The sequence below is a fragment of the Diadema antillarum genome, unplaced genomic scaffold (assembly GCF_040938485.1).
Source record: "Diadema antillarum isolate AM-2024a unplaced genomic scaffold, OU_Dant_1.0 seq00000759_RagTag, whole genome shotgun sequence".
In the NCBI taxonomy this organism is placed as follows: domain Eukaryota; kingdom Metazoa; phylum Echinodermata; class Echinoidea; order Diadematoida; family Diadematidae; genus Diadema; species Diadema antillarum.
In genome coordinates, this window is record NW_027271650.1 from 596,791 (window position 1) to 620,247 (window position 23,457).

At 38.8% G+C, this 23,457-nt stretch overlaps 1 protein-coding gene across 1 annotated transcript in view; it reads left to right on the forward strand.

Annotated features, from left to right (window-relative positions):
* Positions 1-23,457, forward strand: part of LOC139738609 (LLGL scribble cell polarity complex component 2-like) — a 137,265-nt gene that overhangs the window by 73,645 nt on the left and 40,163 nt on the right. The window contains exons 4-6 of the mRNA XM_071649225.1: positions 11,123-11,204; positions 12,268-12,377; positions 14,367-14,510. Coding sequence (XP_071505326.1) covers positions 11,123-11,204; positions 12,268-12,377; positions 14,367-14,510 — 336 coding nt within the window. The remainder of the gene's footprint in view (positions 1-11,122; positions 11,205-12,267; positions 12,378-14,366; positions 14,511-23,457) is intronic.

Consider the following 23,457-nt stretch of genomic DNA (forward strand, 5'->3'; position numbering starts at 1 on the left):
ATATGTATCAAATTCAAATTTAAATGCTAAAAAAAAAGAAACTAAGAGAGCAGCGTGATCCACACAATTTTGTATGATTTGTTTAAAAACTGCAATTGCCATGGCAACAGATTTCTGGACAATCAAATTTCAACAGAATTGATTTAAAACTGAGTAGCTTGATCCACATTCTGTATTTGTAATCTTTATGAAAATTTGATGTTACCATGGTAATGCATTACTCCATACTGACACATGTAAACTAGGACATGTAAAAATTACAAGGTCGTTGTTCAATGTCCTCTGGACTAAAGGTAATCACCTCCTCATCAAAAACTGTCATCGACTAATGGAGAGTACTGCTTCATCAACTGTATACAACTTGTATCATCAGTCTCTATCTCGGTTCCTCCATAGAACTGGACTTGGAGTATCTTCACAGTTTCATTGTCACAATGATGATTCTTCAAGTGTCTTCTAAAACCATTGAACGAATCAAATTATGTCCGTACACAGGCCCCCCTGGGCGCAATTTATTGTTTGTCCATCACTCAGTCCATGTTCGTATGGCAAACAGTGAAAAAAAAACAGTTTCAGTGGGAACTCCTAAAGAATGCATCACTTCATTATCTATTTGAAAGTTTAGATCTCGGTTCACGAACTCGGGGTAATTCCAAATGTCCAAAGGTTGATGAGAGGTTTTGCATACCGTAGACAAAACACATATTTAATGTGCTTTGAACAATGTGTCGAAGGCACTCTGAATGATATCACCAGGGCAGGGTAGTACCAAGTGGTCAACAATGAAGTAATATTGGTACACATGTATGTTATCCTTCTGACGTCCTCTGTCAAGCAAGCTGCATCAAGAGCTGCATCTTCTTCTGCTTTCCCTCTTCAAGTGGTGATCAAAACTAGCATTAGGCTGAAAATGTAAGGAAACAATGAAAAACAAACAGACATTGTATGAATCTATTACAAATAAAAACTAGACAAATTTGACTGTGACCTTTATTTCGATTCCATAATGCAATTTGATAGACTCAGTCATACATAGGCTCAACACATTTTATTCACATTTATGATTATTTTAACAGATTTCAAGCTATCACACACACGGAGGGATGGACTACTCAAAACCATAACAATTCAGGCACCACTTCTTGGCAGAGGATAATAAATGGATCTTATTCCATTTTACTTAAAGATCACTATAATTTCACAATTAAAACTCACTTATACCTATTTTTTCTTAAAGAAGCTTTGAAATTTATCACTTTTCTCTTATTCGTGACTGATCAAAAAGCAACTTCAAAACTTCAGCCTACATATGGGGAAGACAATCTTTAAAGTTCAAGGATCGACTTTGAAGCATTCACGAGTAAAGTTCTCGTCGACATCAGGACATAACCCTGACAAAGGCAAGTGCACAAAAATATTCACAACATCCAAAAAAAAAAGTTAACCTGTGAAACATTGAAAAGCAAGTGATCTTAATAAATTACATAGTCCAACAACACAAAAAAACCCAGAAAATTTCCCTTGACCTCTAATTTCTTTTCTAATACAAAAACAGATCATAGAAAGTAGAAAATGCAAAATCAATTAAACTCGTAAAAATCAATTTCATTTTCAGAATACCAAAGTACTGTGAGTTCTAATTGCCTGTCCAAAATGACTCATAAAGACTTGTTCAGATATGATGAGTCAAACTCCGGCAACATTTTAGTGCACAAATCAATGCGATATGAGATGGTAAAAAACAAACAAATAAACAGATCAAAATGCAACAAAACAAAACAAAAACACTGAGGCAAGAGGAATATATTTTGCCACACAGAGGCAAGAAGTTATGGTGCAATCAAGCTCAAAAGTAAGTGAAGATACAATGTCATGAGTTTATCTTTATCTTATTTTTTTTTTGAGTCATGTGCATTCATTAACATAATGAAAGTGGCGTGGTTTGGCGCACCATATCTGAACACTAAAAATGTCAGGGGGTTTGTCGCATCATATTTGAACAAACCTTATAGTCATGTAGACTTACCTTTTGAAATCGGATAAGGTAGTCTATAGCCAAAGCCACAGCAATCTTGCACAATCCTTGCGCCCTGGTTCACAGGTGGAAGCAGATAGAGTACAAGAAGGATTTGCAGGTTACTTACATTCTATGCTGTGTTGTAAGAAATGCATGTTATATACAATATATTCTACGACTCATTAACAAAGTATCCAGGTATCAACAGAAATTATCAGTGAATTGCACTGCATAATCAGGGAGCATTAAGTAAAACATATGATCCTTCATGTAGGATGAACCCATGGGTTGTTGTGTGACTTCTTTAAAAAAAAACAAGAAAAAAAAAAAACTCTTCTTTATTTCATCAGCATCTCCAAAATAACAAAATTACATTACATATTGATTTGTGACTGTGAACTTTGATATTACAATTGAGTTTGGTGAAATCCATTCATCTACCTTTGAATAATCAAAGTCACAAGATATTTCCTGCATTTTTTTTTTTCATAATGAAGGGCTCCTGACCCTTGATTATTGACCTCATGACCCTTATCGACTCCAGGGAAACGTTTGATAAAATGTATTGTCAGATGCAAAGATTTCAGCTACTTATAACAGTTGTCACCAATGACAAGTTTTGTGGAACGCCCCCTGGATTTACATAGCCTTACCAAGTTTCATTCACAGATGATTGTTTTCAACTTGCGGCATGATACACAAGAAACGATATTGGATGGATAGACATCTAGAACATAAAAAAGGGGCTTTCAAAACCTATAGTATTGTGCATACCCTGACTGCTACCAGGTCTGGTGGTACACTATTTGATGATTGCTCCAAGTCTCATGAATCCACATCAGTTTTCCGCATGTGTTCTCCCAGCAATCTCAACAGCTTGACTGTGGTTTCTGAAGGCTTTCCTCTTGCTAGCTTGACAAGACCTTCCACCAAAAACTGGCCACTGCTCAAAAAAGCTTGGCATCGTTGCCTGGGAGAAGGAGTGAGAAGTACTGTTCAACCTGCAAGTGTAAGGACCATGAACATACATAATTATCAAGTGGCTACAAGTCCACAAACTGTCAAACTGGTGCGCAAGGTGTGATGCACTGGCTTAGGATTCAAAGTACTGAACATCCACATAACTGCACTAGTGTATTTACTGTATACAAGTGCATGAAACAGATTTATCTTGTGTGCATGAAAGATTTGATCAGAACTGCAGAAAACAAAGGGTTTTGTTCAGGTGGCTTCAGATTAATTCAGTCGGTGATTCTATTATATATACCTACTTGAGATATGCTCATAATTTCAAGTTCGTTTTAATTAGCCACCAGGGGGGAGGGGGGGGGGGCAATAATATCCTGCTTCCAGGTATTCATCATCTTTATGCAGTGTACATTTATGCAAATATTATTTGAGGAGAAATGGAAAAATCAAATGCCATTTTGCAATTGATCTACTCTCATTTTCAAGGTTTTTTAGATAGATAATAAAAGGTCTTTTTGCAATTCTGTCATTTTCAAGATTCTCAAGTGCACTATTGCCAATATCATTAAGTGTGGCAATAACATAAGTATGGGGAAGAGGCATATTCCAGAAGGGATTTTCTTTTTTTTTTCAAGAGATTATTTCAACAAATACTACCATCAAAGTAGACGTATATTCCCTCACCTGAATCATGAAAAAAGCGATGATACATGTATTCCATTTTGACTCATTTGTGAAATTTAGGATCAGTTCTCAGACAGAGAACAACTGCCAGTTATTAATATGGGCTGTGATTCTGTTTCTCGCTACCCTTGAACTCGCACCTTACAATTAGATCTAGAGTCTAGAGTCTTAACATGGACTCGGTGGAAATACCGGTTTTACATGCATGTGACGTCATCAACTTTATAAGAGCATATTCTTATATAATGTAAATTTGTAAGCGGTTAGCAAACTCATAAATAGTAGTACTCATATTAGAAACTAGTTAGTAGATTCTAACGTAAGATCCACGCGCAAACACTAGCGTCCTATATAGGCCCCTACGTTCCTACGTGTAGTGTTACACTGTAGCTACTGAAAACATCACGTAACCTGTTGTGATAAACAAAAATCGGGTCGGGAGAACCCCCCACCCAGCCCCTTTAATCGGGTATTTACGCTCTTTTTAGAGCGATATTTGCTACTAGTACCTAGTACTAATTTAAACCTAACAGTTTGGACCTAGAACAGTTACAGTAGGCCCTACAAAAAATATAGTAGGCCTAGGGGCCTACCACTATACCTACGAACACGTACAAACCTACGAACATGTACACACAAACATTGTTCGAACTTCGTCTTCGTGCACGTCAGTAGCGGGTAATGATTTGCGCGCTAACAAAGATCCGCACCAGAGCCTCAGAGGTAAGAAAACTACATCAATAACAATACAAAATGCCACGGAACCTTTTATATTTAAAATTTGATGATATTTTTAAAATGCAATTATTGGACAAAGGAACCCTCAGCGAAATTCGGACTCAATGCACCGGCTGACCGCTGCAGCGCGTACGTGTTATGGCCTATTATGTATGGCAAACACTATAGGCTACGCTGCGCTACATAGTATACTATAGTATTACGTGCGTGCAAAGACAAAGTTGTCTATAATATGCGATGAAATCCGTGAAAATCATGCACATCGTTTATGATAGAAAATAACTGGTACAGGAAATAATTACCTTAAAAGATACTTATCCCCGCTGACAGACTTAGCAAAGTCACCATCATAGATTCAATGTCATTTTTAGCCCCAGACGACATCGAAAACCTGACTATCGCGATGACAGACGTTGACGACTCCGCGCCACAGCAACAAATTTCAGGCATTGGCATGTGTAACCAATGAGATCATCGGACTGCGAACACGTGATTTTCTCTGGTGGACAACTAACACCGATACGGTGTTATTAGTGAAAACCCCCTTTTCATGACAAAACTGTAACACCACTTGGGTGTCATTTTAACACCGAGAATCTAACACCCAATGAATGAGAGAATGTTGGTGTTAAATTAACACCGAAGGGTGTCAAATTGTGTCAATTTAACACCAAATTTAACACCCACAGTTTGACACCCGGTTGGTGTTACACTTTTAACACCACATTTTTTGCAGTGTACATCCAAATGTGATTGGAAAAACATCGCGGAAAACGTCATTACAAACACAAGATATATGCAGTGTGAAACCACCCAAAGGCTTGGCCCATAGAGGTCTGTCAATTACTGACTCCCCCGAGAACTTGATCAATTATTGAAATGCAGAGGGTTCAAGTCCCTCGGCTTGGTGACGAAAATGGGGGAGAAAATGGCGATGGTGAGGTGGTTGAATTACTGTTATGCAAATTGTGCTATGAACTCTGTCTGAACCTTGGTTTCAGCGAAGCATTTTGGTCATGTTCCGGGGACATTCACGTTAAAATCGTCGCTGCATTCAGTCATACCTCTCTCCTGGCTGTGAGCGTAGTTTATAGCATTTTTGTTTGAAAGAGTATACACATTACATTTTTTTTTCATGTTGTGATCGCTGTTGCTCTCATGTCTTGACAAAAAGCAGATTTTTGTTTAGTATACATTTTATATTTTGGCATGTGTGATATGTTAGTCTATTTCACATGCATACCTTACCTGCGTGTATACACACTGTCAATTATGTATAATATCATGGTTAATACAAGGCAAGCAGAAAAAGTGTACAGGAGAGTATCAAAATTGTTTTCTGCTGAAAGATTTATTTATGTTTAAAAATATGTTCTGCTTGAAAATATATAGACCTATATGTTGTGTGTGTGAGTATGTGTGTGTGTATATATAGATAAGTCCATGTTTACAGTGTCCTTAATTGACATAAAAAATATAAGACTGTAACCTTCCAATTTGGGATGTTATAGAAATCTTTAACAGCAGCATCGGAAGTGTTAACGAAAGAATCAGGTACACAAGTGTACACTATATTAATTTGTTGGGTATACAAATGTTAATTGGCTTGTGCTATTCCCAGCAGCCATGCACAATCTTACGTAAGTGTGTGATATGCATGGATAAAACAGGTAGGGGGTGGTGGTGGTGGTGATGAGAGTCGAATTAGAAAACGAAAGTCTCTTGTTCGGTGGTCAATTTTTCGCCCCTTTCCCCGGGAGTGCTTTGCTGCGACAGATTGTCACTGAATAATTCATGCGCTTAGAGGGAGATCTGGTCACAGTGCTTCATTAACGCAGTAACAGATTACTTGTGAAGATGCCTTAGGGACGGAAAGAGATAGAGAAGGAGAGGGAGAGAGAGAAGGAGAGATGATGATGGATGGGACAACGAAGGTTTGAAAATTACAGCAAGATGTGTGCGCGTGTCTATAGGAGAGAGAAGCAGAGGGGAGATTGGTTTGAAAGATACAGAATGAATGAGGAATAGAAAGGCTAGGGACATCTCTATAGGGCTTTTTACACTTGTAAAATTTTGCTTAGCCCCGGACCAACGGTGGGGCTTAGGGGGGGCCTTAGCCCCACCGTTGGTACGGGACTATCCTTAGCCCACTTTCTGTTTACACTCGTTTTTGCCAAAGTGGGCTAGCCCCACCGATAGTACGGTACTATCTGGCCCTGCAAAATAGCAGGGGTTAGCACCGCAATTGCGGTGCCAAGCAAGTGAGTGTAAACAGAACGAAAAAATAATCCTGGGCGAAGCGACGGAGACAAAGTCCGACCCTCACTGACCAATCAGAAACGAGGTAATCAAGTGCTGCCGGTGCGTGCGTGTACGTGTACAGTACACAGCGTAATTATGAATATTCATGTGGTTTGGAAAGTCCGGGGCTAAGAAATACGAGTGTAAAAAGGTCAGTTTTCTCCTTAGCCCCGGACAAGAGATAGTACGGGACTAATTGGCGAGTGTAAAAAGCTGAAAAAATTGGTACGGGACTAAAGATAGTCCTGGGTCAGAGAAAGTCCGGGGTTAAGAAACACAAGTGTAAAAAGCCCTTATGACACTTTGCTCCTATTCCTTTTAATTACTTACAAATGTACTATAGAACCAAATATATTCACAGCATGAAATTTCACGTATTGGAGCCAACAGCCTTTTTCGCGGCATGAAATTTTAGTGTATATATATATATATAGTGTTGACAAGAACTTTTGCGTGCATTTAAATTTCGCGAATCTTGGCTCTCGTGAAATTCGCGAAATTGAAATGCACATGAAAATGTCTGGTTGTATAGTACTTTTTTTTGTCTCAACTGTTAAAAGGAATATCTACCTTAGGCCATGTTGCTTTAAAAAAATGTAATCAAACATAAGTCAGAAAGTCAAACATAAGCAGGCATCAAGCAATCAGAATTGAGTATACAGATACTTATGTTTGATATTCTGACCTATGTTTGATCTCAACTTTTCTGCAACAGGATTGTGTACAACACTCTACTACCTCTCTTCCTTTGCATTTTTCTACTCACCTTTGTCATGATATGACAGCATCAAAGTATAATATCTTTCAGGCCCTAGCACTGAACTGCAATCCTCACCCCCCCCCCCCTCCCCCATGGACTCTAGGTGTTAATGGAAACTCACATTGTCTATATTGAGTATGTTAGGCATCCTCTAGGCACCGAAAGATTGAAGTTGAAACTATAAAAATGTTTCAGTTGAGTGTATCTGTATTGGTGAACAGCATTGTTTTCTACCCTATGTCTGTCACTAACTTTTTGATTTGCCAGTTTAAACCAATGATGTGAAATGGACCCCCCCCCCCCCCACATCTAAAGACCACATGTGACCGTGCATCACAAAACGAACAAAAAGTCGCACCCCTTGGTTTTAAGTATGGACTCAAAAAAGGTGAAACGAGTCAACTAAGCCAATATTAAGTTTTTCATATTTTCTGATAGAACTACTCTTATTCTACATTATTCTTAAGTTTGGGATAATAAAATGAATGGGAAAGTGATTTTCAGCAGTTTTTCTACAACCTTTTTTGTAGAGTAGTGAGATCAGGTATTATGTCTTATAGGCCCCTTTTCATTTCTTGATAACCCTTTGCACACTCTTCACTTTCAAGTCTGATAACTTTTGAAGGGATAAGGCTACTGCTTTGAAAGTTGGCTTGAATCATGGTCAGAACGTGTTAATAGAGCATGCTTAATTTCAACATAATCATATAATCCCTTCATTGTTGTTGCCCCAGTGGTTTACATCCGGTTTTTTGTCCCATCCATCGCACAGCTAGCACGGTTTGGTCAAGATTTAATGCTTGAATAGACAGGTAGACCCTTTACTTCAGAGCTTCTTTTCTCGGTTCCACTTTTCCAGAGCGCATGCTTTCTTTTCAATATTTAGATAGGTTAGGAGAGTCCATTTCAATTGAGCTATACATCATTTTAAAGGTTAGAGTCTGCTCTTTTAGAATCTGCCCTTTACTAAAAATCCATTTCTGGCGACTTTTTGTTGGTTTTGTGATGCAGGGTCACAAATGCTTTGAAGTGCAGATGTTCAAAGGCTGTTCGCCATTTCTCACAAGTATCTGTCGTATGCATTAGCCCGGTTGAACATAAAGTGTTATATCAGATAAAGAGGAACGCTTTGTGTTTACTCTCAGCCATTTATTATCTTGTTTGCATTGTCTGTATGTACATATTTGCAGCTCTGTAACGACAACAAACCTGTTGAGTAAATTTGAAGGTCACCACTATCGGTAACATGGTCCGTTCTACGTGTCTTCATTTTTTTTAATGACATCCTTTGAATATATGAAGAAACTTCTTTATACTGGAAACCAATATACTTGTTGTGATATCCAGTACTTTTTTATAACAACATCCTTTGTGCATATAAAGAAACTTCTTTATACTTGAAACCAAAATACTTGTAGTGATATCCAACACAACAACAATACTTTCACTTACAATGGCTATATGTGACCGTGCACCTCAAAACGAACATAAAGTCGCACACACTGATTTTGCGTGAGGACTGAAAATAAGTGAAATGGGTCAACCTAGCCGAACTTTACTTTTTCATATTTTCTGAAAGATCGGGTCTTCTTTTAAATTATGCTAAAATTTGGTATCATAAAACAGGCAGGAAAGTGTGTTTTTTTAGCAGTTTATCTCGAACATTTTTTGGTAGAATAGTGTGGTTATGTGTGTCTTTAGAATCCTTTTTTCATTTCTGAAAAACCTTGTCCACACTCTTCACTTTCAACTCTAGTAACTTTTGAAAAGATAGTGCTACTGCTTTGAAAGTTGGCATTGATTATGGACTGAATGTGTTTATGAGGCCAGCTTAATTTCATTTCAATCTGACAATCCCTTCATTGTTGTTACTCTGGTGGTTTACTTCCTGTTTTTTGTCCCATTCATCGCACAGCCAGCACGGTTTAGTAAAGATTAAGCGCTTGAATAGACACTGCACTTCAGAGCCTCTTTTCTCAGTTCACACTTTTCCTGAGTTTGTGCTTTCTTTCTAATATTTAGATAGGTTGTCAGAGTCCATTTGATTTGAGTTATACATCATTTTAAAGCTTAAAGTCTGCTCTTTCAGAATATGGACTTAACTAAAAACTCATGTCTGGCGACTTTTTGTTTGTTTTGAGGTGCACTGTCACATATAGTCATCAGATGGTTATAAATGATCTCCATGGTGTAAGATTGCACTTACAAACTGTAATGTATGTGTTTATATACATTTCCTCTCTTTCCTGATTGTGAAATAAGATACTTTAGGCCTGTACTCCTTTTAGAGGACTTGGGTGAAAAGAGGAGAATGAAACAAATGTCTGTGAAGAATGTCCTTCAAGTCACTACAGAATTTTTCAAAGTTTTGTAACATATAAGTTTGGGTTTTTTGTGTTGTTTTGTGACACAGCGGATGATTTCTAGTTCAGCGCTAGCCTAGTGTTAGTGATATTATATATCAACATGAGTGCCAGCAATAAGCCTAACTTGAAGTCAGTCAATGTTAGCAAGTTGACCCCATAATGATGACGTAGTTCCAGTATGTAGCTGGTGTAGGGTGCATGCTTAATGCTGTCTGCTGAGTCAAGTTCTATTATTCTTGAAGGCTAGTACCATGATTTTTTCTTTCCCCCTAATGGCTAACATCAGCCCCTAGGGACTATCAAATTTGTAATTTCAAATTTGAGGCCATTGTCGGCTTTGCTATATATGCATGAGACCTACATTCATGTCCATGACTGCACTTCGTCTCCTCTCAAGTAGAGTAATTGCATCGCCTAAGATACTAATGCAATAGTTACCCATTGAAAGTACGTAAATACACCTGACATGGCCACATACATCCATTTGTATGTATGCATAGGAGTGAAATTCAGGTCAAATTGTATTTTTGAAATAACATTAAGGAATTTGTGGCATTTCAATTATTCTTCCATCTCTTGGCTGCATCTTTTCATATTTGACCTGACCTAAGTGCAAATACTTTTTTTTCCCTCATCATGCTATGCCTGCATTTCTTAGTGGTGGTGTGAAGGTAATGCAAGTGTTGGGATTTATAATCATGATCAGTATCACTTGCAAGTAATTTTAGGGATGATGTAGGAGCATTCAGCAACTACAGACATAAAACCTACCCTTTTCAAAGTCCTAACTGCTTAATCATTACAGCCTTCAACATTTTTTAATGTGTATGATGTGATTTTTTTTTTATTTATAATTTTCATTTAGTCTCTAGGGATGTGTTCCTTTGAGATTTAAATTTTGAAATGAGATTAAAGAAATGATGTACAATTGTATGTGTTTAAGAACAGGTGGGTAGAGATCAACAGATGGATTGAGTGGGCCTACCTATTGAAAACTAAAAAAGGAATGGATATATCTGCTAGAGATAGATATAGATAGATAGATAGATAGATAGATAGATAGATAGATAGATAGATAGATAGATAGACAGATAAGATACTAGTAGATAGACAGACAGATAGAGAGGCAGGGAAAAGAGTGAGTGATTGTTAATGAGTCTGAAAGTGATGTTCCTTCAGATTACCTTGGTGTGATATTTTACAGACTTGAGCCAATTTGCAATGAGATGTATTGGTTATCACTTTGCGCTGATTCGAAAGCTTTCCTTGACCAGCTTAATTCACCAGCCACGGAGCTCCAGGAGTGGAATTCTTTGGGGTCCATGATGGAGAACACTCCGTCTGGAAGCTCTTCTTCCTCCCAGCTGAGGTAAGATCCTCCATCCCATATTCATTCATCCTTCTGTCATTCTTCCATCCACCTGTCACTCTTTCCAGGATGCACTCTCATGCATTTTCTCTTATTACCTTATCTCAATTACCTCTTGCTTTTTTTTTTCTCTCTCTCTGTTTGTCTGTATCTCTCACACATGTTGTCATCTCACACATCCTTTAATCATTATCATCATTATCATCATCATCATCATCATCATCATCATCATCATCACCACCATCACCATCATCATCATCATATTTCATCTCATCCTTCGCCTTTTACTCCTGTTTAACCCTTTATGAGCTTTGAGTGCTGATTAGCACAGAGAAGCCCTATAGCTTTGTTGTCCAAAGACCCTGGCACTGAACATGTTTACTGTCTCCAAAAACCCCATTTCAAAATGTCATTGGTGTAGTTTATGAATTGATCCTTGGTGGTAGTGACAGGATTAATGCCAAACGGTTGAGATTCTGTTGGGTGTCATTACAGATATTATACAAGTAACACACATAGAGCATTAGTAAGTTATATCCACATAATATTATGGTACCTTTGGCCTTTGGACAGTTTCACTTTACAATAAAAATATATGCGAAATTTCCGCAGCTTTCATATTTATGTCTGATTCCATTAGAAAATGTTTCTTGTTTTTCACTCTTCTGGCTATTTGATTGCACTCCATTTTGATCAACTGAAATTTGAGATGACAGTTTGCTTAAATCTTTGTTCTTCTAATGTGCAGGCTTAGGTAGAGTGCAAGAGTATGGGTAGAAAAACATGGACAGCAACATTTTTTATTTTATTACATGCAGTGGGATACCAGCATTTTGGATGACTCACATTCAGATGTAGTGGCATAAGCATTCCATTTGAGTCAGGCCATAAATTTTTAGTACTCTCTTAGTTATTAATTCTGAAGTTTTGGTGCCAAGAGATTTCCTTACTCCGGGGAGTGCATGAAAAAGATTTGATTTATGAGTGTGATGTTTAGGAAGGAGAATGGGCTCCCCTCCCCCAAAGTCTTGAAAGTCTACCATCCTTTTCCCCGTTGCCATAGGGACGCATCATCAGTCTCCTGGAGGATAACACCCTGCACCTGTGGGAGATCAACATGAAGGAGGGACGTTCCATCATGGAGGAGAAGAAGATATTCACACTGGAGGGACGGTAAGGGATCCTAACCATTCCTCCCCCGCATCTCTAATAGACTGTTCTGTAATTTATGACAATTCATGAATGTTTCTTTTCTTATAGCCTAGAAGCAAAGTATTTCATTCACCTGCTATCTCCAATTAAGTTCCACAGGCAGGATTTTGCTCAGTAGTTGCTAGGTAGGGCAAGCCTCCAGCAAGCTTTGTAGTTTTTAAAGTGCAACTTTTGTGAACAGAGGATCCATAAAATCTGAATACATTACAGAACCAATATATAATTCATTTTGCTTGAAATTCAGCATTCTCCACCGTTGAAAAATATGAACTATAAAAAGTAGGAAGAAAAATGAGCAAAGAAAATGAGATTCCATCTGGGTTCAAACCAAAAAACCTCTGGATTGCTAGACTAGTGCTCTCACTGACTGAGCTATTGTTTGCATTGAAAATGTATTCAAAATCCTGCATCACTTCGGTGATCCCTGGCCTTTATACCCAAGTTGATTTCCTTTTCTTTGGGTTTATGTCAGGTTAATGCAAGCTTCTAACTATATGAGATTTGAGAATCAAGGCTTTCACTTTAAGGACAAACACTGTACAAGGGTTTTCCATATGTCAGTTGGTATGTTTACCGCTCTAGCAATCCAGAGGTCTAGGGTTTGAATCCCATTTTCTTTGCCTATTTTTATTCAACTGGTCATTTTCCCATTGTTTGCATTTATTGAAATAGTATAAACGATACATTGTAAATGAGAGGGTGATCTAAAAATAAAAGCAAACTTCTGAAATGTAACCATCCATTTTCTCTTTCAAGGTTTTGACTGTCTGAACCTAACTTAAACACCCATCGTTTTATGATACCCCAAATGATTTTGTGTATGTGTGTGCATGTGTGTTTGTGTATGTGTCATACTGGGCATACTGTAGGCTGTTATTTCACCCCATGTTGTGTGATTATGCGATGCCCTTTTAAGTTCGGTTGAAAGGTTTGTACAATTGATTAGCTGCATTATTGCAGGTGAGAGCGCCTGTGCCCTCAACGCATCACGCGTCGCTGCCATCACAAACGCGGTGTACATCCCCACAGTGCAGAGAGAGCAAGAGAAAGAGAGAGAGAGGGAGAGATATTTGATCACAGAATGGCCGTGTGACATACAGTTAATGAGACAAAACAGGGCGTAGTACTGCAAAAAATGAAGTTTGTCATGTTGATATTAATATCTGAATTTGTCACAGGCAGGTTAGCATACTGAGATTTTCCGATTAAATGAATTCCTTGGGATTGATTTTGATAAACATTTCACAACTTTGTGTAGATGGTCCACCCTTTTGAAAGTCAATTGCAACACCTTATCTCGTATGTTTTGGTCAAGATTATGGGTCATGATGAAATGCTGTCAGATTAAGAGCAATTAACTTTGATTGATATGATTTTAAAGATACGATTCAAAGTTGTGTGTCAAAATCTGTCTTCTTTGTATTCTTATGAATACCAAACTTGATGTAATGTAATCTACCGTGGTTGGGGATTGCACTTGTAAAGACAGACTGACTCAGGCAGTAACCTTCAGCTTGATTGGTCCGAGGTCAAGTTAAAGTTCAGGGTCAAATTTGGAATCAATTGAATAACATTTGATCAGACTTGCTATAAACATACAAACCCATCTTTTATACAAAAACAAAAACAACAACCTTTGGATTTCAATAGTATGTTGGTGCTGACCTTTCATACTGTCTCATTCAAAATTGACCCTGGGCAAGTTTCAGGTCTAACAGAGTTGCAGCTGCAGTGAATGTGCTTTGGTTGGAAGCAGTGTGGAATGCAGTGTTGGACCACTTTTCTCTTCTGCTTCAAAAATGATTATGCTGATAGTTCAACAAAGGTCCCCCCCCCCCCCCCCTCGCATTTGCATGTTTTAATCCGCATTCTTATATAACGTTCACATTCCTCAATTGCATTGACCTTTTTTTTTTTTTTTTTTCCATCTCCTTTTTGCATACTAAACAGCCTGAAGAAGATTTCAGTGTGCTGCTTGTCGTCAGACTCCTCCCGTCTCTACCTGGGCACAGAGGGCGGTAACATCTACCTGCTGGACGTCGAGAAGTTTGACCTCGACGAACACATCGTCTACCAGGACGTCGTCATGCAGAAGTAAGCCTATTCCTCCTACCCCAATTTACATCATGCAGCTGTGCTGTGATGAGGAGGTTGATTATGTAACCACTCCTTCTTTTGAGATCTGAAAGGACTGTCACACTTTTACTTTCTCGAAACTTTTGGAGTATCTCTCTTAAAAGAAGAAGAAAACGATTCTTGAATGATCTGTTTGTTTGCTGCCTTTTCTCCCTGGTGTGAAATCATGTGGCACTTCATACACTTTTTCTCCACTTTGCCTACATCACTTGTTTTCCTCTCTGTGTTGCCAGGCAACCAAGTTTGGATGTGTGATACGATGTCTTGTTCTGCAAACTGTCCCAAGTCATCACCCTAATGTGTGTCTGTGCACCAGTGGCAGTGGTGGTAAAATTAACAGCCACACCCTGAACTGAAGGAAAATGTCTTGTGTCTTTCCTCGAGGAATGTCTCTTAGAAACTATGTCATCAGGAAGTCTTATTCCTTGTAGGAAGACTTATGCCTTGTTGCTGTCACTGTGGATGAAAACATCAGCCATATTGTACTTTCAAGACATAAAGGCCAACTTTGTATATATCCACCTGAAAAGATTTCTAGCACCTCTGCTGAAACTGGTATCTTGTTAGCCATACATTTCAAGTGAAAACTTAAAAAAGAAAAACTTTTCACTTGGCTACCAACCAGGCCTGTCGCAGTTTAGCATCTGTTGTATATTTCTTTTTTTCTTTTCTTTTCATTTCTTTTTTTTCGGGGGGGGGGGGGGGAGGAGAGCTACGTATGTCAGCCCCATAATGATCGCTTCACATCATTGTGATAACTTGTATCTCCGCAGTTTGTAAGTCCAATCTTGATGTATTGTTATCTATTATGGGAATCTGGAGAGGAAATTCCCCCAATCTGGATGAGAGCGGTATCAATTTGCTGCAGACTTTTCCAACTTAGCTCGAGCTTGGGATGTACAAACACACATAAATTCTGTGCAGCGGTCTTGGGAAATATTCATCTTCTTCTCTTGGGGGCTGAAGGCCAGTTGATGAGGAAAAAGGACTTTGTGGGGCCAGTAATGCCACGCCCTCTCATGCTGTGCATCTCAACTTTCACATGCCCTCATCATCATCATCATCACCATCATCCCCTCTGCAAAGGGGGAAGCTATTGATACAAGGCTGCCAGATGAAAGTTTCTGGGGTGCCACACCTTCTCATAATGTGCATCCTCCCAAAATTTCATCCACCTTTATCATTCACCCCTTGCCTAAGTGAGATGCAGGTTGCAAGGTTGTGAGGTTTTTCACTCCCATTTGCTATGGACATCTTTCACCTATCATCCACCACTGTCTTCCGCTCCTCCTCCCCTTTACAAAAGGGAGAAGCAGCTCGTGCAAGTCAATCAAGATGCAGGGTTGCTAGGTTACCAAGATGCCACACCCGTCCACTTCGCACGTCCTCCCCAGCTATCATCCACCTTTTTCTCATCCTTTGCTTGCAAAGAGTGAAGCAATTAGTGCGAAGCTTCATAATGCATGTTTTCAATGAGAATGGGACAGAACCAATGTGTAGATAGTTTGACTGCAATGATGGGTCCATGTCACATTCCAAAGTCTTTTTTTTTGGGGGGGGGGGGGGAATAGAAATAAGATATTTTCAGACTTGCTAATGCAATGTTTGTTTTCCAGCTTGGTAGAGTTGCATAGTGAAAGATGAAAATCGAAAGTACAGTCAACTTGATCAAACCAAAAATCATTCATGAGGTCAATAGCCGATTTTCCAAACAGCACATTTTCTGGGCCATAAATTATTCTTAACCAGACTGAAATTTAACCAAAGTCCTGTGAAACATTGCACACATTCCTTGAGAGCAGATTCAGTGTTTCCCACCAGAGAGTTGGTGAAGTACATTCAACTTGGGTTTAATAGGGGAAGCAATACTTTTGCACGTTATTAGTGTCACCAAGACCAATTGACTTACGAAAATAGAGCCACGAAGAAATATATGGCATATACAGGAGATAACACCCTAAGATTAGAAAAAAAGTATTAGGAGGAAGGATACTTGTGGTAATCAAGGGTTATATGTCAGTTGTACTTGTGTCACTATGAATAGACATAAGTGCTTGTATGCCATTGTGTTTAGGGGCTAAAATTGTTGGGTGAGAGCTGTGTGTGTCATTTGACCCATTTGTGACAGCGCCATTAAAAAAAAAAGGACAGATAAACTTTGTGGACCAAGTGGAGGCTGTATTCTGGAAGTAATGAGTGATCACAGAGCCAATTTGAGGCATGAGAGTGATATTGTCGGTGTACTTCTTTAACCACAAAAAATACATACAAGTACTTCAGTGCCATTTTGACCGACTCTGTAAGGGCCAGAGCTCTCTATATCTTTTGTACAACACCAGAAAGAAAAGGAAAAGTCTGTGACCCTAAAGCCTGCTGCACACTACACAACTCAAGACTATATTTTAGGAAAGGGGGAGGGGGGTGAGTTGGGGGAGAACAGAATGATTGTGTCCTTCAAACCTTTCAGCAAATTTGATAAATCTGGCTGCTAAAAGACTGGAATATGTTGTAATTTTCCCCGTGTACAAATCATTTTAATGTTTCATGCTTCTCACGACATTTATGAAATGTATAGATATTAGAGGAAGACAATATTTATGCCCCCGCCAAACGAAGTTTGAAGGGGGTATATAGGAATGAGCGGACGGTCGGGCGGTCGGGCGGTCTGGCGGTCGGTCCGTTGCAAATCTTGCGTCGCGAACTACTTCCTCAGTTTTCAACCGATTCCCATAAAACTTGGCACAGATGTGTGCCTTGGGTTGTAGATGTGCAAGACATATTTTTTGACAGTACCCAAAAGTATGTTGCCATGGTAACGGCATATTATGGGCAAAAATGGGTACAAATCTTGCGTCGCGAACTCCTCCCACAGTTTTTGATCAATTTTTGTGAAATTAGGTACAGATGTTCATCTGAATATGTTAATGTGCAAGACACATATTTCTGCAGTGGCAAAAAGTGCGTTGCCATGGTAACGGCATGTTATTGGTAAAATATAGGGCAAAATGCTTCATGGCAAAACTGCTTCATCAGTGTTCTTCCAATTCTCATGGAATTCATATTGAATGTTTGTCTTAGGATATAGGTCAGCATGACACATTTCTTGACAGTGACAAAAAGTATATTGCCATGGTAACAACTCACATATTACGAGCCAAAATGATGGAAAATTTTATGTTGCAAACTACTTCCTCAGTTTTTGCCCAATTTCCATGAAACTTGGTACAGATGTGTGCCTTTGGTTGTAGATGTGCAAGACGCATTTTTCGACAGTACCCGAAAGTACGTTGCCATGGTAACGGCATATTAATGGCAGAAGATCAAGGAAAGATCTTGCGGATTTAACTACTTCCTCAGTTTTTTGACCAAAGCTTATGAAATGTTGTTTTGACCAAAGCTTATGAAATGTTGTTTGCGGGGGTATAACCAGTCGCTGTAGCGACATATCTAGTTTTCTCTGTTTTTATCTTTAAATATCAGTGCAGATACTAAAAATAAAAAAGGATTGTGCTGCTTATACAATGTGCACTGAAAAACTAGTTAGAATGATTATCAAAATGAATATGAATTCACTGTGCAAAAACTATTTGTTTAAATGAAGAAAGAAAGGTGCACTTTCCTTATCCTTGAACTAGTGATATGCTACAATTAAAAGTGTGTTTTTGTTTACCACTTCTGTGAAGTGTCCTTGCAAAATTATATTATTTGCTTCTGTCAGGGAAGGTTAAGGTAATTTATGTTTATGATATTTGATATTTCATTGGTTCCTGTTTACCACTGTCGCAAAATGCATCGTTACAATTGTGCACAATTTTACTCAAGATCAGAGGCTCAAGTTGCCATTTGCGGATAATGCTAAGTTACAACTTGGGGGGAAGGGGGGGGGGGGTAAATGAGCTGTAGCTTGCAGCACTATATTGATGCAGCTTAATGCAGCTCCCAGTCATTAAAGTAAAAATAAAGTTGTGGAAAGTGCAAAAAATGTATTCTTCCACTGCTTGAAATTTGCTTGCAATATATCCAAAGGGTCTACTGAAAAACTGCCAGGGTAATGAATACTTTGAGATCAACAGTGTAACTGCATAGGATGCACTCTTGCGCCGAAGATCAGTGTCAGTGAATGTTGCTATGGCCCAATATGTAATCAGTTAAAAAACAGTAGCGACCATGATTGGATATGCTCTGAGATTCCAATGCTATTGGCATACCCTTTGGGAAATATATTGCATTTGTCGTTATCCAACTAAAATTGTGGTGTTACGGTGTAATTTCACACATTTCTTATGCATAAAATTTGTATATAATGCATGTCCATTTTGGAGCAAAAATGTGAGAGTTTCCGCAGGCATACCAGGACTATAGTATATTTTCCCAGACAGACAAGTAAACAAAGGAAATCATTTGGTGTCTTTCACCCAGTAAGATCTACATCAGAAGTACTTTCTGAGAGAAAAAGAGAAACGTGTCATGATGTTAAGTTGTGTGTACTTCAGCCTGTTTGACACCACCAGATACAGTATGTATACACGCTTGCTAGCTTTATGCATTTGCCTACCCCCCTTTCTCGTCCTACGGGGGCCCACCCAAATGAACAGTACACACTGGTGGTGATAACGATGATGTGTGCATGTTTGTGTGTGGGAGTGCGAGTGGGATCGGGGAGTGTATTAATTCTTCCACCTCCAATCACATTACCGATGTCTTGTGTAAATTGATGTTCCCCCACACCCCGAGCAGCCAAATCAAATCAAACATGCACAGTTTGCCACTGTCTGGTCTCACTCCTCGTCGTCATTGGAGTTGAAAAAAGAAAAGAAAAGAAGGGTCTAATCCAGGGACGAGACAATCCCTGCAAATTCTCTCCCTCTACACCCCACCCCCCTTGTCTTTTAAACTCAGTCCATAGGATCCCTACAGGATCATTATTTGTGCAGCTGGGAAAAATACAACCCCCAGTCTCTCCTCTGTCCCGTCCCTCCTCCCTATTGCTTAACTCTTTTAATAACTTCAGCAGCTTGTTTGCATACAGAATAAATGATATTTTGTGACTGTGGCCCTCCAAGGGTTAAAGAGAGAGAGGAAAGACAAAAATCCAGCCCTCCAGTCGTTGATGAGAATCGTCCCGCGCTGATTGGACCCAAGGGACTCTAGGATGTGAGGAGATTGGAATGAACGTAATGATGCTGGATTGGATAGGAGGTCGCCTCATTTGCAGAACATTAGCCGCATTCACACACAGGAGTTATCGGTTTTTGCATCGCGATGCCAAAATCAATTTTATTTGCCATCGTTCAAACATGCCGTGCATGACAAATTATTGAGAGGGCTCTTTTTTTTTTCGAATCAGGTTGGAATGAAAACAAACAAACAAACAAACAAAAATCAGTTGGCAGCAAATAAAGCACTTTGAATCTGCCTCCATGCCAAAAGAAATAAACAGAACATGAGACCAGGCATCTGAGTGTGCAAACCTGATATAGAGAGTTGCATTATGGGTTTTAATGAATATATGACGTCTTTGCGCTCTGTTCACACACACTCTGCAGGGCAAATCATCACGAGTTTAAAAAAAAACAACAACAATCACCATGACTGATTTTCGCATTGCAATGCGTAATGTGAGAGTTCACAAAATTGTTTTGTGTCCACACACAAGAATGAAAGGTTTTTGCGTTGAGTTGCGTATAAAATTGTATAAACACCATTAATTTGGGTTTGTATGAATGCGGCTATTATAAATGGCCTGATATCCCTCTTCAGGAGATTTTCTCTTTTTTTTTCATTTTTTTTTTTTTATTGGCGACTACTATCCCAGTTATGCTCGTCACTTCAGTCAAACCAGTTGAGTATGTCACAAATCATGGTACCTTGCTATGGAGAAATGAGAGGAGGTGTCATTTTCATACAGTAATTGTAGTTTTTGTGTGGGATTGATTAGGTTATTCCATTTCAGTCCATAATGATATCCAAGAATGACTGCCGCACTTACCACACAAACTCCTTATTTTCTACACTGCCTCAATTTCTGCTGATCGATGCAATGATTGTGCAATGATGGCCAACATCAGTTTGATATCTTTGGGATTGGACCCTGTAGAGATCAGTCATTGACCATTTCAATCCTCTGATTGAAATTGCAGATGCCGTCCATCAATATTGGAAATCAACGATGAGATTGTGCCATTGGCTGAGAGCCCCCCACCAAAAAAAAAAAGAGAGAAAAGATTAGGGGGAAAAAAAGAAATACTCTCAGAAGTTCTCTGTTATTGCTGTACAGCATCCCATGTCCCTGCTGTTTGCAGGTTTTGATTAGCGCTCAAGTTTGTATGAAAAATTTCACTGTAGGGGCATTTCGAAATACTTTTTGCACGTCTGATGACCTGACCTCACTTTTCGGGAGAATGTTATTGAACATGATCAAAACAACTAGAGCTCAGCCAAGACCCCAGTGTCAATCACGACATTCTTGGAATACCTGGAATATCACCACTGCTGCAATTTCCTATTCTTGCTATTCCCCAGGTGATGTCTGCATACTATTAAAGTACATACCAGTAAAGGATGATGTTGTCTTGAAACCAACACCAGAGAAAACAACAGAAATCTCAAGTAGGGGGTTATAGATGGGTTCTATGGCTGCAACATTCTTCACGTAGTCATCGAGTATGTAGCAAATCAGCAATGCATTCTTTTGTTTATTTCAAGTTATTAAGAAAACACCAGGTACAGATGCAAAGAAATTGACAAAACATTGACATGACAAAATAATTCCTGGATGTTATTCTAAGTAAAAGGCATTGAGAAATGAACAAACTTACTCCATGAGTCATACTGTTTCAGGATGCCATTTTCGATAATGGATTTGTTGTTATGCAGACTAGCTCTGAGTTTGTTTGTTTTTTGTTTGTTTGGTTTTTTTTGCCAAGGACAGTCCTAACTTGTTCCCCCTACACAAAGTGTTCTTCTCAGAATGCCTGCCACCAGTTGCCACCTTCACTTATTGTACTAACCAATCATCTCTGCCCATTGCTTTGGAGGGAAGAAGGGGGATATAGGGGGCACCAAAGGGTTAAACCCCTCCTCCTCCACCCCCCATCCATTTTGGCATTTAACCCCTTCAGGACAATCCTTCAAATCACCATTGGCATTTCATATAGTGGAGTTGGTGGTAGTGACAGCAAGAGTAAATGGGGAAGGGGGGAGGGGTTATGAAGGAAAGCTAATCCATTACAGTTTAGATTGCCTATGACAAAGGAAGCCATAATAAAGCAACCTTCACCTTTTCTCCATGACAGTGCTTTTATCATGGTTGTTGTCATATCCCCCCCCCAAAAAAAAAAAGAGAAAGTAGATGAAGTTAAACAAAAATAGTAGCAGTTTTTATGAAGCAGGGAGTGGCTGGAATGGGTATATTAAAAAAAAAAAGTGATTTCATCTGTGCGTAATGGAAAATTAATTGTGGCATTGCCTCACCCAGCTATGTAAAGATTTTCCGTACGATATTAGGAAATGCACTCATCAAATTTTGTGTGGTTGTTTTCCCCTGCTTGAGTTCAACCAGTCTCGACCACTCTGTTTTCAAAGCTTACATCTTGATAGAGGCAAAAGCCAGCCCCCACAATGCTTTTCTTTACATTAAATTTATTATTGCTAGTATTTTCAAAAAAACAGAAAGTCCTGATTTCCTCTTCTCAATACTCTTTGTTACATGAATGTGTTGCTCTCAAATTTCCAATTCTCATTAAAAATCAAGTGTTTATCCTTTCTTCTTTTTTTTTGCAAGTTTTGTCTTTCATCTCTGAGACAATACATGCATTGTAGAAGCTTGTTTTGTTATTTGTACGTGTTCGATATTTTCATTGCTATGTTGCTCACATTTCTTTGAGATTTTGATGTGCAGATTTATATATTTTTTTTCCATCCATGACATCCATCATTTTGCATTATACAGAGCCACCAACTAGTATACTTTTTCCAGACATATTCTAATCTCTTTTTCATCAGAATTAAGGAAATGTTTTCAAGATGGAAAATGTTTTTTTTTTTTTTTTGGTGATATTTGGTTTACAAGCTCAAGAGTTCATTTTCTATTAGTTTAAAACCAAATTATTATTTTTATTTTCAAAATCATTTTTTTTACTGTGCATCAGAATTCTTTTGTTTTTTATTTGCAGAGGGTTTGGCAGCCCTGTATGCGTGACCCTTATGATCGAACTTTCATCTACTTCAACTTGATGAAATGATCTATTGGTATGGGGATGTTCTTCCTCCTCCCTCCCATCCCCCCTCCTCCCCAATCAACACGATAGAGCCATCCTCATCATTCCTAATGTCAGAAATACTATCATTGAATTCAATCCCTTGCCTGTTGCGCATAAAGGGCTCTAATGGGATCCAGCCCTCAACGCCCTATTGCACCTGACGCATAGGAATGCCAGCTCCTCCCAGTCCATTAACGGCGCCAATTTGCCAAAGGAGTATCGTCGAAGAGCTCTCACTCACATGCGTGTGATGATGTCCCTAACAGCGGAAGGATGCTAGGAGGCAGGTTTAAAGGAACAAATCGCATTCAAAGAATACTTCGGGAGCATAGAATTGATGTATGTCCATCATAAGAGGATAGAAGCGTATTATGAAGCCACTTACAGACAGACAAACACAAAACTGGACTTCTGGACAAATTGTACTGTTTCCTCAAAATTAACCATATTCCTCTACAGGTTTAGATGCTCAGTTTAAAAAAAAAAGTGGATATTCAACAAATACTTTACAAGTTTTCACAGTTAAAGAGCATCATGATCTAAAATGAGACTTCTGATGCTGTTCAGATACTGTTGTCTTTCCAATGTTTTTAGGAACTTTAAAGGATTCTAAATGGAGTGACTTTTCCATGAAAGTAGAGGGA